The sequence below is a fragment of the Microtus oregoni genome, unplaced genomic scaffold (assembly GCF_018167655.1).
Source record: "Microtus oregoni isolate MIOR12 unplaced genomic scaffold, Mior012 000007F_ref0000211, whole genome shotgun sequence".
Taxonomy (NCBI): domain Eukaryota; kingdom Metazoa; phylum Chordata; class Mammalia; order Rodentia; family Cricetidae; genus Microtus; species Microtus oregoni.
The window spans coordinates 21,172,303-21,187,500 of record NW_024543066.1 but is presented as its reverse complement, the minus strand read 5'-3'; the positions used below and the strand labels follow the sequence as shown (position 1 = coordinate 21,187,500).

Sequence of the window (15,198 nt, the reverse complement as noted above, 5' to 3'; positions counted from 1 at the left end):
TGTGTGTGAGAGAGAGAGAGAGAGAGAGAGAGAGAGAGAGAGAGAGAGAGGTGGGATTCCCCTCTGTATGCTGTAAATACCATTGGTTAATAAAGAAACTGGCTTGGCCTGATAGGGTAGAAAAGAGCTAGGTGGGGAAAACTAAACTGAATGCTGGGAGAAGGAAGGCCGAATCAGGAGAAACCACGTAGCCCTTCCAGAGACAGACACTAGAACCTTAACCAGAAAACCACAACCACATGGCAATACACAGATTAATAGAAATGGGTCAAATTATATGTAAGAGTTAGCCAATAAGAAACTAGAGCTAATAGTCCAAGCAGTGATTTAATTAATACTGTTTCTGTGTGGTTATTTCAAGTCTGGGCAGCTGGGAACAAACAAGCGACCTCCTACTACATGTGTGTGTGCACGCATACATCACCCAGAGTAACAGTGTGTGTGTGTGTGTGTATGTGTGCATGCATTCCCATTATTTACTTCTCACTTTTTGTCATCTTAGAACCTCAGAAAAGTGAGTTGACTAGGATCTCTCTGACAAATTCATCCCTTAAGAGTTTTAAATGGTCAAACATCAGCAAGCAGTGGTTGAGACTGCATACTGTTCTTTCAGAGGTCCAAGTTCATTTCGCAGCATTTATATTGGCTGGCTTACAGTCACCTGTAATTCCAATTCTAGGGGATATGATGTCTTCTCCTGGGCTCTGCAGGCACCTGCACTCATACATGCCACACATATACCTAGAATTAAAAAAATAAAAATAGATAACTCCAGTTTAGGGGATCCAATGCCCTCTTCTGGTCTCTGCATTCACCAGGCATGCATGTAGTACATATACATACGTGAAGGCAAAACACTCATAAATAGAAGATAAACATTTTTTTAAAAACGAAATAAAATTAAATCTTAAAAAAATTAAAACTACCCATAATTCTAGAAATTCATGTGAAGCAGCAAAATAAAACTTCTAATGCAACAAAAAAAATTAATACAATTTGAAATATGTGCAATATATACTATAGCACATGTAGTATGAGATAAGTAGATATATATTATAAATCTATTATAATATATTTGGTTATGGTTTTAAAACTCACAAGAACTGGTTAGAATCTCTGAAATTTAGTTGCAATGTTTAATTCTTCTCTAGGTATACTGCTGGTGTCCTAGGCCAACTAATATCATTGAATTTTTCTGTGGTGGTGTCTAAGTTGCTATATAAAATGAAGAATTAGGAACTGCTGAATAGAACAATAATCAAATGATATCTCTATTATCTGCATCACATTCCAGTCTGCACTCTAAGAAGGCAGACTTAATACACTATAGCACTTCATTGCCCTGCTATACATGTTATTTTTATATTTAACCAAGGAATCATATTATTTGTAATAAGAACTATTATCTAAAGCATCTTGCATAATTCTTGCCTAATAGAAGAGGCCATGTTACTATACAACATATTTGAATATGTTTGGTTGGACATGTTCCTTATGTCTATGAATTCTAACCCAATGAGGTACACATGAAACAAAGGCCTGATGCTGTGATTAGAACTCTGCTCTGGTTCTTCAGCCTTGTGATGCCAAGAGTCTTTTCTAAGTTACAATGCACCTATAGAATACTTTCCCTTAAAAATAAATGAGACATTTGCTTTCAATTCAGGAGTTTATTGCAAGAAGACAAGTTCAAACTGACCCACTGAAACAGCTTGTAGGGGTAAATTCCAAATGGTGTTCAGGATGCAAGGCTGAGTATTTTGTAGACTCCCATCTTAAGACAAGTTGCTTTGGAAGCTGCGTAACATAAATATCTTTTTATAAAATACGATGCTTTTTTCAAATCAATTGGGAAATGACATAAAATTTAAAGAGAATTAGCCTAACTCACTCTGCTGCAAAGGAGTAACGTGTAGGGGATAAGGGGTGGATCAATTACCTTGAGGTTTTTATGTTTTGTGGTATATTTGGAATTCAGATCAAAGGTTTAAATAGTTATATTCTTTTTTTTTTTCGAGACAGGGTTTCTCTGTGGTTTTGGAGCCTGTCCTGGAACTAGTTCTTGTAGACCAGGCTGGTCTCGAACTCACAGAGTTCTGCCTCCTGAGTGCTGGGATTAAAGGCGTGCGCCACCACGATCTCTCTTTGAGTGAATCGATGATCTCTGGCCTGCTATGAGTACTGATAAAGAGGACTGCAGGTAGATGGGCTGTGAGGAGTCTTTCTTTTTTAACTGGCAGCTTGCATCCTACTTTAGTATAGCAAATGAGTCTCATCCTTTAGTCATAAACTCTTTCTGATGATGAAAGAAAGGCAGCTTTAAGCACAGCATTTGGGGAGCCAAGAAGACCCTATTGAAAACCAGAGCAAGGTTGTCTGGGAAGAAGCATAGAAGGCAGTAAGGAAGAGCTGACACTGATAAGGGCCCTGAGAGCATCAGCTTCTCATGACTTCAGCAACACTTTAATTAATTTCAACCTGTGTGTTATGTAGTTGATACTGTCTGAACACTATTAAATAATATTCCTATTGTTAAACTCTAATGGGTGAACTCCTATTGTAGTGATTTTTAAAGCCGGGACTGGAGCCTGGGCCTTTGGATATTCGAAGCAAGCTCCACCACTGAACCACATGCATCCAGTTATATCTACAGGTCAAAAAGCTAAGACCCATTCCTTAAAAACTCTATCTTATGAACTTTAGCACAGATTCTCATGCTAATGATTTCTACTCCTTAAAGAAAACCAAATGGTGGTTCATATTAACCAAAGAGACTAAAAGAATCCCAAGGGTGCTTTTTAATTGAAAACGTTTTTTTGTTTTGTTTTGAGATAGGTTCCACGTAGCCTTGACTAGCCTAGAAGTCACTACATAGTACAGGCTGGCCTTAAACTTTTGGTAACCGTTCTTCCTCTGTTCCCAAGTCCTAGAATTGTAGGCATGTCCAGCTCAAAACTTCTGTTTTTAAATTACTCAATGAATTAACAAGTCTTTCTCAACACACTCACTTCAACAGCAGTAAACACTTTGTACTGAGCATAACATTTCTGAGCTCGGAGCCCTTTTTCAGATTTTTGCTGTTGCTGTTATCCAAGAAAGAATGTTTGGTATACTGTTTACAATCAGGCTCCTCCACATCAACAAGAAAGAATGTTTGGTATACTGTTTACAATCAGGCTCTTCCACATCAACAAGAAAGAATGTTTGGTACACTGTGTACAATCAGGCTCTTCCACATCAACAAGAAAGAATGTTTGGTACACTGTTTACAATCAGGCTCTTCCACATCAACAATAAAGAATGTTTGGTACACTGTTTACAATCAGGCTCTTCCACATCAACAAGAAAGAATGTCTGGTATACTGTGTACAATCAGGCTCTTCCACATCAACCAGAAAGAATGTTTGGTATACTGTGTACAATCAGGCTCTTCCACATCAACCAGAAAGAATGGTTGGTATACTGTGTACAATCAGGCTCTTCCACATCAACAAAAAAGAATGTTTGGTATACTGTTTACAATCAGGCTCTTCCACATCAACAAGAAAGAATGTTTGGTATACTGTTTACAATCAGGCTCTTCCACATCAACAAGAAAGAATGTTTGGTATACTGTTTACAATCAGGCTCTACCACATCAACAGGCTATTAAGTATTTATTTATATCAAGTGACAAGAATCCCATTTCAAGCAAATATTCTTGAATATTACCTTAATAAAAAATCTTGTCTTTGAAGTTTGAATAGAGAACCGGGTGAGATTTCTTTTGCCTTAGATAACAGTAGTCCCTTTGTATGCGCCATACCATGTAACTCTCCTCTGAAACAGTATGTAACAATGTCACGAATCAAGCATTGTATACTTTTCATCAAGTATTGAAACACTTTCTCACACACTTTATTCCCATGCCCCTCTCCTAACACCCTGCGCTCTGCAGACGAGCTGGCAAGTACTTTCCATAGGTGATACTCAGCTCTTGTTGGTTATCTAGGAGACCAGATTAATAATAATGCTGTGGTGATCGAATGGCAAGGTCACTGGGTTACCTAAGAGGTTCATTCTGCAAGATGTACATCAGTATCTTATTTGATATGAGCCAGAAAATCTATTCTACATACTATTCTTTAAAATATTTATGAGCAGGTACTGTACTTTATCCATTTTTTAGCCAGTCTGTAATGATTGTCTAAAACTTCATGAATAAGCCTTAAGGTTCTGGAAGGCCAAACTAAAGTGAGCATGTGACGTGAATTTATAATAAAGTATCAGCGTACTAGTGATTATGTCATGATGAAATAAGATCTCAAGAGGCCACTACCCTTGTCACTACTGCCATATCGAATAATGACTAGATACAATGAGAAACTGTCCATCATAGGAATACTATTAATGACAGGGATTGCTTTTTTATTAAAATGTAAGAATACAAATAGCTTATATCAGTAAAATACAGTAGCATTCAGGCTCTAATATCAACATTAAATCAAAGCCTATGGACAGAAAAGAGACTTGAGAGATGCAGGTGAGGGAAATAACTTGTCACTCTAGATAGATTACAGACAGCTACCACAGGGGGGAAATAATAAAATGGCAATAAAATTCATTGCAGTACTTTAATGTTTTGAGGAAAACTTATTAAAAATACAGATTTTTTAAAAAATCTTACATTTTGGATAGATATCATCACCTACCTTTCTAACAACAGTAGGAGCAGACAAAATTGTAAAAACGCATGGTACTTGGGCTGTGTGCTACAATAGCATGGGCTGAAAGCCCTGGCACACTCCTACTTGGAAGGTAGACTGTGGCATGGAAGTCATGTCAGGTTGGTTCCAAAATGCAATACTGGGGCCCAGGCCAGTGCTAGGCTGTGCCCATGTTAGCACAGCTTTTCCAGCCATGAGAATATAAATCATAAAGAAAAAAAATATAACCAACCAGTCATTTGAGACAGCAAGAAAGGAAAGGAAATCAGTTTTGTAAAAACACTTTTCCCTCTTTTTTAAGCTTCTTTATTTACTCCGGACAGTTAACAAAACAGTGCTCAATAGTGAAGTAAGCAGATTTTACACTCACTATTACTGTATGGATAGAAAGAGCCATGTGCATTTTTGTTTGCATACATCATCCCAGATCACTGTGATATGGCACTCGAGAATAGACTCAGAGGCACAAAGTCAATAAATACATTTAACACTGTCAAGCATTCAAAAGATAAATGCAATCAAATAGCAAAAAAAAAAAAATCCGTTTGTATCTTTGACCTTTCCAAGGCTGTGGAGAATCTTTTCACATGTCAGAAATCTCTATAGCAAAGATTCCTATAATAGAAGAAAAAACAGATTAAGGTTTTAAATGCAATAACTCTAGCATACTTTAGTAGCGCTTGGGGTTTCCCCCTTCAGCCTCTGTGAAGGGAAATGAATATAGTGAATTTGTTCATGCCATGGAATACTACTTTAACACAGAAAGAAAGACACATTGACATGTGCAACTTGCAAGGTTGTCATGCACATTATTCTGAATGAAAAAAGCCAGACTCAAAGGTTGTGTTCTATATGTGACTGAATTTGTACAGGATCCTCAAGCTGAGAGAATTATAGCACAGATAAAAAGTTAGCTGGCCTTCTGCTTGGGACACGGGAGATACAGATCCTAACTTTAAAGCGATGGGTACCACAAGGGAAGACTGTCTTTTACAATTAATGCTTTTAAGTTAGTGTTTCACACATATATGCTATTATACCTGTTTCTCTTTGTACCCCTGCCTCAGTGTCCCCCTCCTCATTCCCACTTCTCCCATCTGCTGGTCCCTTTATCCCCTAACAGCTGCCCCTTCTGCTTTCTTGTCACATGTATTCCTTTCTTCAGATCTCCTCCTAAGTAAGCTATTTGGTACTGATTGGACAACTCAGTATTTAGTTATTAGCAAGAGGTGTATATAAAGACTGCAATGTAGGTATAACCATGCACACACAAATGAATACATTAGGGAAATATTACTAAACCCTGTGTAATAACTTATACCAGTGCCCATTTCCTATTTTTCAAGGTGGTATTGTTGTAGGAACTGGAAAAGATATTTGGGATTCTCTGCACTACTTTATGGCTACCTCAAAGACAATAACTTGTGGTTCAGCCATAGATGGACATTAAATATTGCTCAGCAGTTAAAAGAGACATGTAAGATTCTAGATAAGACTCAAAATATTATGCTGAGACTAAGTCAGCACCAGAGGCTACCTACTGCATGATATCAGTTATTTGACAACCTGGAAGAAAGAGAACTAGGGGCAGAGAAGACAGAATTGAACTTGGTCCTCTGGAAGAGCAGCAGGCACTCTTAACTACCTAGCCATCTCTCGAGGCTCAGGGATAACATCTTAAGTTGACAGTGAAAGATAAATTTTAAAAGGAGAGCTAAGGGTATATTATTAATGAAAGTAACAGAAAAGATACAAACCTTTCTAATTATTACAAGAAATTTGAGTTTTTAAAAATGAAAAGATCAAATGGGAAAATACAGAAGACAGAATAATATACACAGCAAACATAAGATATTGTGATGGATTTGAGACCAAATGTAACAGTCACAGAAACAGTATAAAATTAAACTTTTTAAATTTAGTAAAAAAAAATTTCAAATAGCTTATAAAGCAAAACGTAAATCAATACTTTATAAAATAGATACAGTAAGTCAGAGAGATCGAGAAACAGCTGAGTAGAGGTATTTACCAGGAAAGTGGAAACAATAAGAGAAAAGGATCAGCAGCTTGAATACAGAGTTTTAGACACCAGGCCAAACAAAGAGTGTAAATGTTTCAGAAAAGAACACTTCATAAAAGTTACATGCCACAGGAAGACAGTTCCGAGAGCTAGTGCAGCAAAGAACAACAAGCCATATACAAAATAATCATTTCCTGTCAGAGCTGTGCCAGTGTGAGGTATAAATACTGGTGCTAGAATAAGAACCATAAGCAGAGAGGAAAGAGGTCCCCACGACTGTTCCACTGGAGCCGTGACTACCCAGCAGACAGATGTTCTATTTGTCCAAAAGAAAGAGGAGGGCATCTTTCCAGTTCAGTTCAGTTCAGTTCAGTTCAAGGGCCTGACCTGGAAGGTGACCAACAGGAACTGGCTGTTCACAGGTGATACTGAGCTCCAGGATGGATTGGCTGGGGAAATGGCTCATTCAATAAAGTGCTTGCCTTATATTTATTAAGATTCTAGTTTGACCCATAGAGCTCAAAAAAAAGCTGGGCATGATGGTTTACATTTGTAATCTCGGTGCTGGGGAGGCAGAAACAGGAATCCCTAGGGCTGACTAGGCTTTGATTCCTCAGGATTGTTTGTAACTTTGTATACCTCCAGTTCCAGGAGACATGATGCCCCTTTCTGGCCTCTGCAGGCACCAGACCCATCACTGGTGCACATACACATGTGCGGGGAAAAATACATACATATATATATGTATATATATATATACATATATATAATAACTTTTTAATTGGGAGAGGGTGTTTTTAAGTATTTCATTTTTAGTATTTTTAGACTATTACAGAAGACACATTGTGACCACAACTGGTCATAATGAGGTATCAGTGGATCATGGGGGAATAAAAGAACAAATAAATTTAAGTCAATCATGAACTTGGCATTTGGCTAAATGTCCCCAGTACTTGGGAAAGGTAGGCTAAAAAGGTAGAAATGATGGCCTGCAAACAGATTCTGAACTTTCTAATCACCCTATTTTGAACTGATGATGCTGCAGAAATTCAGAGGCTGCGTCAGACACACTCTGGGCTGAGCAAGTCAGTCAGGAATGTTGACTACATTGCTGGTGTTGGGCCTCAGCTCTCACAGTAACATTGGAATATACAGATAGAAACTGGGGAACCACAAGACAGCGGTCCGTGAGGATGCTTTGGAACTGGAGGTACTGGCTGCTTTTTCAGAGAGAGAGAAAAAGAAGTGTGACGGGGAAACATGTAGTAGTGTAGGTACATATTTCTGTATATAATAAAATAGGACAAAATTTAGCAACAGTGGATTGAGAGATATTTTTACTTTTGTAACTTCATACAAATTATAAATTATTCCCAGATAAATTTTTAAATATTTGTGAAACATAACAATAAATCTAAAATAAAAATAGTAAATAATTTCCTATTTATCCTATGGTGCAATAGCAATTAGCCCACATTTTGTAATAAATGTACATGGAAAATAATACAGAAGTAAACAGGAATTCAGACTTTACAGTATAGCATACAGGCTGATGACGCAGTTCAGTGTACAGTGCTTGTCTAGCATGTATGAGGCCTCAGCTTTGATTCCCAGTATCACAAAAAAATAAATGAAACACTATGAATAAATATTAGATAAACCTTAGAGTTATTTCATTTTCATACAATATTCATATAAAACTCATTTATAGATAAAACCCTTTCTTTTGGTGCCACCACAACTTAGCAATCAGTTTTAATATCAGTCTCCTTGCTCCCTCAAATCTCCTTGTGAGCACTGCTACATGTGCCCAGGGTCCTGTGCACACTTACTCTTCCAATGATCGGTCGAGGCCTCGGTCAGGAGATCGATGGTGAGCACGTTCTGGTGAGTGACACTTTGTATTTGGCTTCACTGAACTCAAATGATAAGCATTACTTGAGTAATTCTGGCGGCGAAGTTCTTGGACAGCCCTTTCCCTAGACCAAAGTAGTGAGGCTTTTAAACTTACATTCAGTGACATTATTAAACCTATCATAAAACTGTAGCTCAACTCAAACATTAAAATCTACCCGTGATAAAATAATAAACCTCTTACTGAGCCAGAACACCTATAACACTAGCATTCTGGAGACAGAGACAGGAGGATCATCAGTTTGAGGCTAGCCTGGGCTAGAGCGAGACTCTGTCTTGAAAACAAACAAACAAAACCCACATGTACCTACACACAGACTAACAAACTAAAACCTACTGCTAGCTAAGGAACATGTTTAGGCAGAGCATTGCACAGGGATTAACTTACCTTTCAAATCGTTCTGTCCCTAGCTGTCTTTTAGTAATGTCCAAATCTGCTTCCAACTGTGTTACAACATTTCTGAACTGGGCCACGTCTCTACTCTGGATAGCCCTATGCAAAAGAAAAGAGTGATAGCTGATTGAAATCACAATAGCCTGTGACTCCAAGAGTATATTAAACCATATTGACAATGGCATCTTAGCTGGATCCAACGTGATTTTTGCAAGTTTCTCTCTCTCTCTCTCTCTCTCTCTCTCTCTCTCTCTCTCTCTCTCTCTGTGTGTGTGTGTGTGTGTGTGTGTATACATGTTGGACTTGCTCCTGTTTGTGTGTATACTGTATATGTGTTGGGGCAGGCCAGAGGCTGACTTTGGGTATTTACTCAGTCACTCTCCACTATTCTTTAAAGGGTCTCCCAGCTGGACCTGGAGTTCATCCATCTGACTATGCTGTTTGGTCAATGAGTTTCAGGGATCTGTCTGTTTCCACTCCCCCAGTGCTAGGGTTACAGCTGCATACTGCTGCTCCTGGCTTTTACATGGATGCTGGGGATCCAAACTCAGATCATTATGTTTGCATAACAAGCATCTTACTGACCAATGTGTAGCCTCAGCTTCACACTGTGATTTTTATGGGCAAATTCAAGGGCATGTTTTAGATATATTTGAAGTACAAGCATTATTACTTGAAAAGCCTCAGCGATCCCAGTCCTGCTCAGTTAATCAAACCTTCTTATCTCTGTTTCTATATACACAAATGTAACATCTATCTATGTTATTCATTTATGTAAATGCTCTTTATAAACATACTTTTTATGGAAGTTTCCCACATTGGCCAGCTCCATGTCACAATATTTAGCAGAAGTCTAAAATGGAATACATCCTCTGCTTCTTTACTAAGTTTGAGGAAGGGACCCTGAGGACCTGATGAAGGTATCACAACAGCCTCACTAACTGGAACTGACAAGAATGACTCAGTCGCAGTCAAGAGGACCCAAGAGGAAACTACCCCTGGCTTGGGGGTCCCTGATGGCCAAGGGCTCCTAGGAGTGGCTGACTGCTGAGAAAATGACCACCATGCTCCCAGATACCAGGCTCAGGTGTGAAGATGGGCAGGGTGACACGTGCTATGGATGGGCCACAGAGGCTGAGCTTTCATTAGAGGTGACCACTTTTTTTTTCAACAATCTTATTTTATATACCAATCCCAGTTCCTTCTCCCTCCCATCCTTCTTCTCCCCCTACCTACCGCCATGCCACCCTCATCCACTCCTCAGAAAGGGTGAGCCCTCCCATGGGGAATCAACAAAGTCTGCCATATCACTTGAGGCAGGACCAAGGCCCTCCCCCACTGTATCTAGGCCAGCAAGGTATTCCTTCATACAGAATGGGCTCCAAAGAGCCAGTACTAGGGATCAATATTGGTTCCACTGCTAGTGGCTCTACAAACTGCAAAAGCCACACAACTGCCACCCGCATTCAGAGGGCTTGGTTCAGTCTTTGCAGGTTCTCTAGCTGTGAGTCCGGAGTCAGTGAGCTCCCACCAGCCCGGGTCATCTGCTTCTTTGGGTTTCCCCATCATGGTCTTGGTTCCTTTGTTCATAATATTGTTCCTCAGCGGCAACCAATTTTAATAAACTTTCAATACCCAGGCAGATGTTTCCACTTGAATATCAAGCTAAGTATTATTGGGGTAAGATAAAAATTCCGAGGGTGTGCTCAGTGTTTTGTGGGTTCAGTTCTTCTGGGCATCCAGTAGACACCCTTATAGACACAGGGGACTATAATGTGACAAATAGAGAGACAGACAGCAACACCAGACGACCCATAAATGCAAAAGTCCTCCAAGTTTCAGAGTGCTGTCTTTACGTGTCCTAAAGACAATATTTTAGATCATTCAAAACAATCAGCAGAGACTGTTACATTTAGAAACCGTAGGTTAGAAAAACTATACCACAGATTTAAATCTTAGACAAATCACAATACTCCTGATTCTCAGTCTAATTAATGGCCAATTGTGGGCTCCAACCTCCAGACCTGCCTTTAAAATTCTCCTCAGTTATGAGGTGCTGAGACCAGCCCTCTGTGCTGCGATGCTGCAGCCGACTCACATTTTGTTCTCTGCCAGACAAAGGTGCTCCTTCAGAAGCTGGATCTCAGACTCCTTTTCCTGCAGCGCTATCTGGGACTGGTACTCTTTGTCTCGGTTGGCCACCAGCAAAGCCTCTAGATTCTGCATGGAGATCCTCTCGTTTGTCATCTGACTCCTGAGCAGTTCTATTTCAGAGCGTGCGGAATCCAACTCATTCTCCATCTGTGTGATGGGAGGACATCCAGACTTACTCCCATCCACTCACTTTGTTATCTGGAACACGTGACTTTAAATTTCTCACTGTGAAGTTGTCTGCACACACCACAACACACCCGTAGGGCCACTCTCCCCACCCCTCAGGCCATATCACATAATTCACTAATTTAAAAGTTCTATCCATCTCGAACTGCAACCAGTTTCCATTTCCAGTTTTAAGACTTTTTACATAGTTCTGCAGAACTGACATTGTCTGGAACTGGATGAGTACATCTAAGTGCCCTTTGACGTAGCCTTGTCCTCTGGAGGAAAGGAGTATGAGGAGTAGACACATTCCATCTCTCGCATACACCTAGGGAAAACTTGTGCCTTACAATGTATCCTGAGCTCAAAATATTCTCAGTAAGCAAAATATTTCTTCAAAAGGACGATTATCAGTTAAAAGAAAGCATGATTTCTTATAATACATGTTATAATAAATTTTATATGCATTTAAAAAGCTAGTTATGAAAGACAAACTTTAAAAGTCAATAAAAGTAAAGTTACTAGGGGAGGGGCAGGCACCTCAGTGGACAGAGAGGGAAAGAACTTCCTGAGTTAGTAAATGAACTCACACAAATTGAGGAATGAAAAATAATGATCATAAATTTTTCAAAAGAAGAAATACAATTAAATAGCAAATGCATGGGAAAAAAGGAAACTGTTCCAGTTCACTTTCTGTGGCTGTGATAAACACCACGACCAAAGCCAACCTGGAGTGGATTCATCTGTCTGATACATTCAAGTGACAGTGTTACTGAATGACATAGGAGCAGAAACCATGAGGAACGCTGCTTACTGGCTCTCTCCTGTTCAGGCTCAGTCAGCTTCTTTATACAATCCAGGGCAACCTGCCCAGGAGTGTCACTACCCACTGTGGGCTGGGTCCTCCCACATCAATAATCATCAAGACATATCTTTAGGGGAATTCACACCCAAAGCAATCTAGGCCTCAATTTGCTTTCTGGAACTTTTCAAATTACTATTCAAGATTTATATTTGTTTAGAGGTTTATCCAGTGTGGTGGTTTAAAGGAAAATGGCCCCCATAGGTTCATAGTGACACTATTAGGAAATATGGCTTTGTTGGAGGAAGTGTGGCCAGTGTGTCTTAGTTTCTCTTCCTGCTGATTATCGATCTGGATGTAGAATTCTCAGATCCTTCTCTAGCACCACGTCTGCCTGCATGTCCCCATACTTCCTATCATGACAGTGTGCTTGAAAATGTGTGCGGGCTTAGGAGAGGAAAGAGAAAGATATAAGATACAGTCTTATATCTAAAAAGATTGTTTTAAAATAATAAAGTCCTTAAAAAGGGGAGTAGAGTAATATAAAGGAAATAAGCCATGTAAAGATGGAAAATACACAGAGAGTCTGGATTATATATATTATTGTGTTGTCTTTAAAATTTTTGACTGTTAAGAGACATTTGATTATGAAAGCTGATAGATTAAACCAACCTATATATTTTAAAAATATCCTGACTTTAGGGGGCTGGAGAGATGGTTCAGTGGTTAAGGGCATTGCCTGCTCTTCCAAAGGTCCTGAGTTCAATTCCCAGCAACCACATGGTGGCTCACAACCATCTGTAATGAGATCTGGTGCCCTCTTCTGGCCTGCAGGCATACGCACAGACAGAACATTGTATACATAATAAATAAATAAATATTTAAAAAATAAATAAAAAAAGAAAAGAAAAAGATATTTTGACTTAAAAATTTAAGTCAAAAGATATGTTACTTTGGGAAAGAGGTTATGTATTTGTTTCCACAGGAAATGAGAGACTGTGAATTCATTCTGGGTTAAAAAAAATCAGCTTTGATAGAGGAAGACCTCTTGAAATATCTCCAGTGGGAGTACATGGTCCACATGATCCAATATCTCAGATTTCCTCTGTTGCAATTTCCTCTGATTTCTTTATTCAGAACAGCCTCAAGGAAAACTGACTGAGATGATTCAGTCTCACAGAATACTCCAGTCAGGACTTGATCATAATCCTAAATTTTCCCAGTGTCCCCCAAAGATTACTAGTACTCCCAATTGACAGGAAGTAGGCTAGAAAACTATGACCACATTCCCAAAAATTGGATTATGGATGTTTGTTTATGGGGTTGGTTACAAATTGTTATTTGTCATAGTAAAAAAAAAGGCTAAATAAAATAGTTAAGTTCAGAGATCTCTTTCTAAAAGAAGGGGCATATGATATAGAAATAGGATAAAAGAATAAATTATTGATTCTATTTTAATCCAAAAGAACAGCTATTAATCTCAGGATATTTAACAATGGTATAGATTTTGGTTTATTGATACAAATTTAAAGTTACTTTTGTTATGCTGTATGTATATTTCTACTCTTATTTAAGGTATGGTGCTTATATAGCTCATTTAAAATGTAATGTATGATTAAAAATACAGACTAATAGTGTTCTATAAAAGTCAACCTTATAGTCAAGTTAGGTATGTTTTCAAGGTCATAAACAGATATATTTAGATAAATGATCTTTAAACACTTCGATGATCTACAGAATATGGTATTTAAGATGTTTTAATAACATAAGGTTTTTATAGCAATAAGACACATCCTCTCCTGGCAGCACTAATGCACTTCAGAGAAGATCATGGCCATCAAAGAAACTCTGTATTGAGTTTGTTTTTGTTATGGAAAAAGCTAGCCCTGTGGGCAGAGAAACTGCCCTTGTCTCAACTGATGACAGTTATTGTCCAAACTGGACAAGCAGAATGCAAAAAAAAGGTGACTTTTGAACTTTGCCAAGACAAGGTAAGACAGTCCTTCAAAATTCCCTTATATAGCACGAATTCTAATTGTTCTTAATAGTAAAAGCTTGAAGTCAGCTACCAGGGGGGGAACAGTACAGCCAGCCACTAGAGAAACCTTTTACCTCTACCAAATCCTCAGACCAAAAAGGTGATCTTATGCTTAGAAGACTGTGTCCTATGACTGACTGCTTCAGACTGTACCTCAGACTGCATACTCAGATTGCAATGAGCTCCTGTCTCTTCCTGCCTTATATTCCTCTCTCCACCAGTCATATCACTCTGTCTCCAGCCCCCTAGTGCTGGGATTAAATGCATGGGATCCCAAGTGCTGGGATTACTTTGTGTGAGATGTTTCTCTTTTAGACATATTTAATCTCATGTAGCCCAGGGTGGTCTTAAACTAACAGAGATCCTTCTGCCTCTGTCTCCCAAGTTCTGGGATCAAAGATGTGTGCCACCGCTTCCCTGGCCTCTGGTGGCTTAGCTCTGCACTCTGATCTTCAGGTAAGCTTTATTTGTTAAAACACAAACAAAATGTTACTACACCCTTATTCACAGGAAAGTCTGTCAGACATGCTAGGCCTGTAGGCCAGAGTTGGATGACCCAGTATTAAAGAGAAACTTTAGGTGGCTCTCCAGATAGCTTGAGGTCCTTGTCATTTCACCCTTCTGGGGTCTTTGATTAAGTTGAAGACTAGATAGTTATATTTTTCTTTGGTTATGATAAAAGACAAATTAGGTATAAAACTTTGGACTCACAAAGATAAGATTGGTAATAGAGTATCTTCTCTAATTTTGCCAAATACAATAGACTATATATTGTAACTGTGATTCTTACCTGACAGTTTTTGTTGTATATAATCTTACTATGTTAAAGATAAAACCTTTCTTTTTAATTAGACAAAAAGGGGGAAATGCTGTGGGATAATCCTCTTTTACACTGTAAAAGTTTATCACTTGAATTGGTTTAATAAAACACTGACTGGCCAGTGGCCAGGCAGGAAGTATAGGCAGGGCAACCAAACTAAAGATGATAGGAAGGAGAATGGCAGA

The 15,198-nt window shown here is 38.8% G+C and overlaps 1 protein-coding gene across 5 annotated transcripts in view; it reads right to left on the bottom strand.

The window, feature by feature from the left end:
- Positions 1-4,390: 4,390 nt before the first annotated feature.
- The window catches only part of Tsga10 (testis specific 10), a 103,861-nt gene continuing 93,053 nt past the window's right edge, over positions 4,391-15,198 (bottom strand). For 4 of the 5 annotated variants that reach the window (XM_041655740.1, XM_041655736.1, XM_041655738.1 and 1 more), the window contains 4 exons: positions 11,133-11,335; positions 9,029-9,133; positions 8,559-8,705; positions 4,391-5,321 (listed from right to left, as the gene is read on the bottom strand). In XM_041655740.1, the coding sequence (XP_041511674.1) occupies positions 5,297-5,321; positions 8,559-8,705; positions 9,029-9,133; positions 11,133-11,335 (480 nt within the window). In that variant the 3' untranslated portion in view covers positions 4,391-5,296. The remainder of the gene's footprint in view (positions 5,322-8,558; positions 8,706-9,028; positions 9,134-11,132; positions 11,336-15,198) is intronic. The other variant, XM_041655737.1, reaches the window with a different exon arrangement.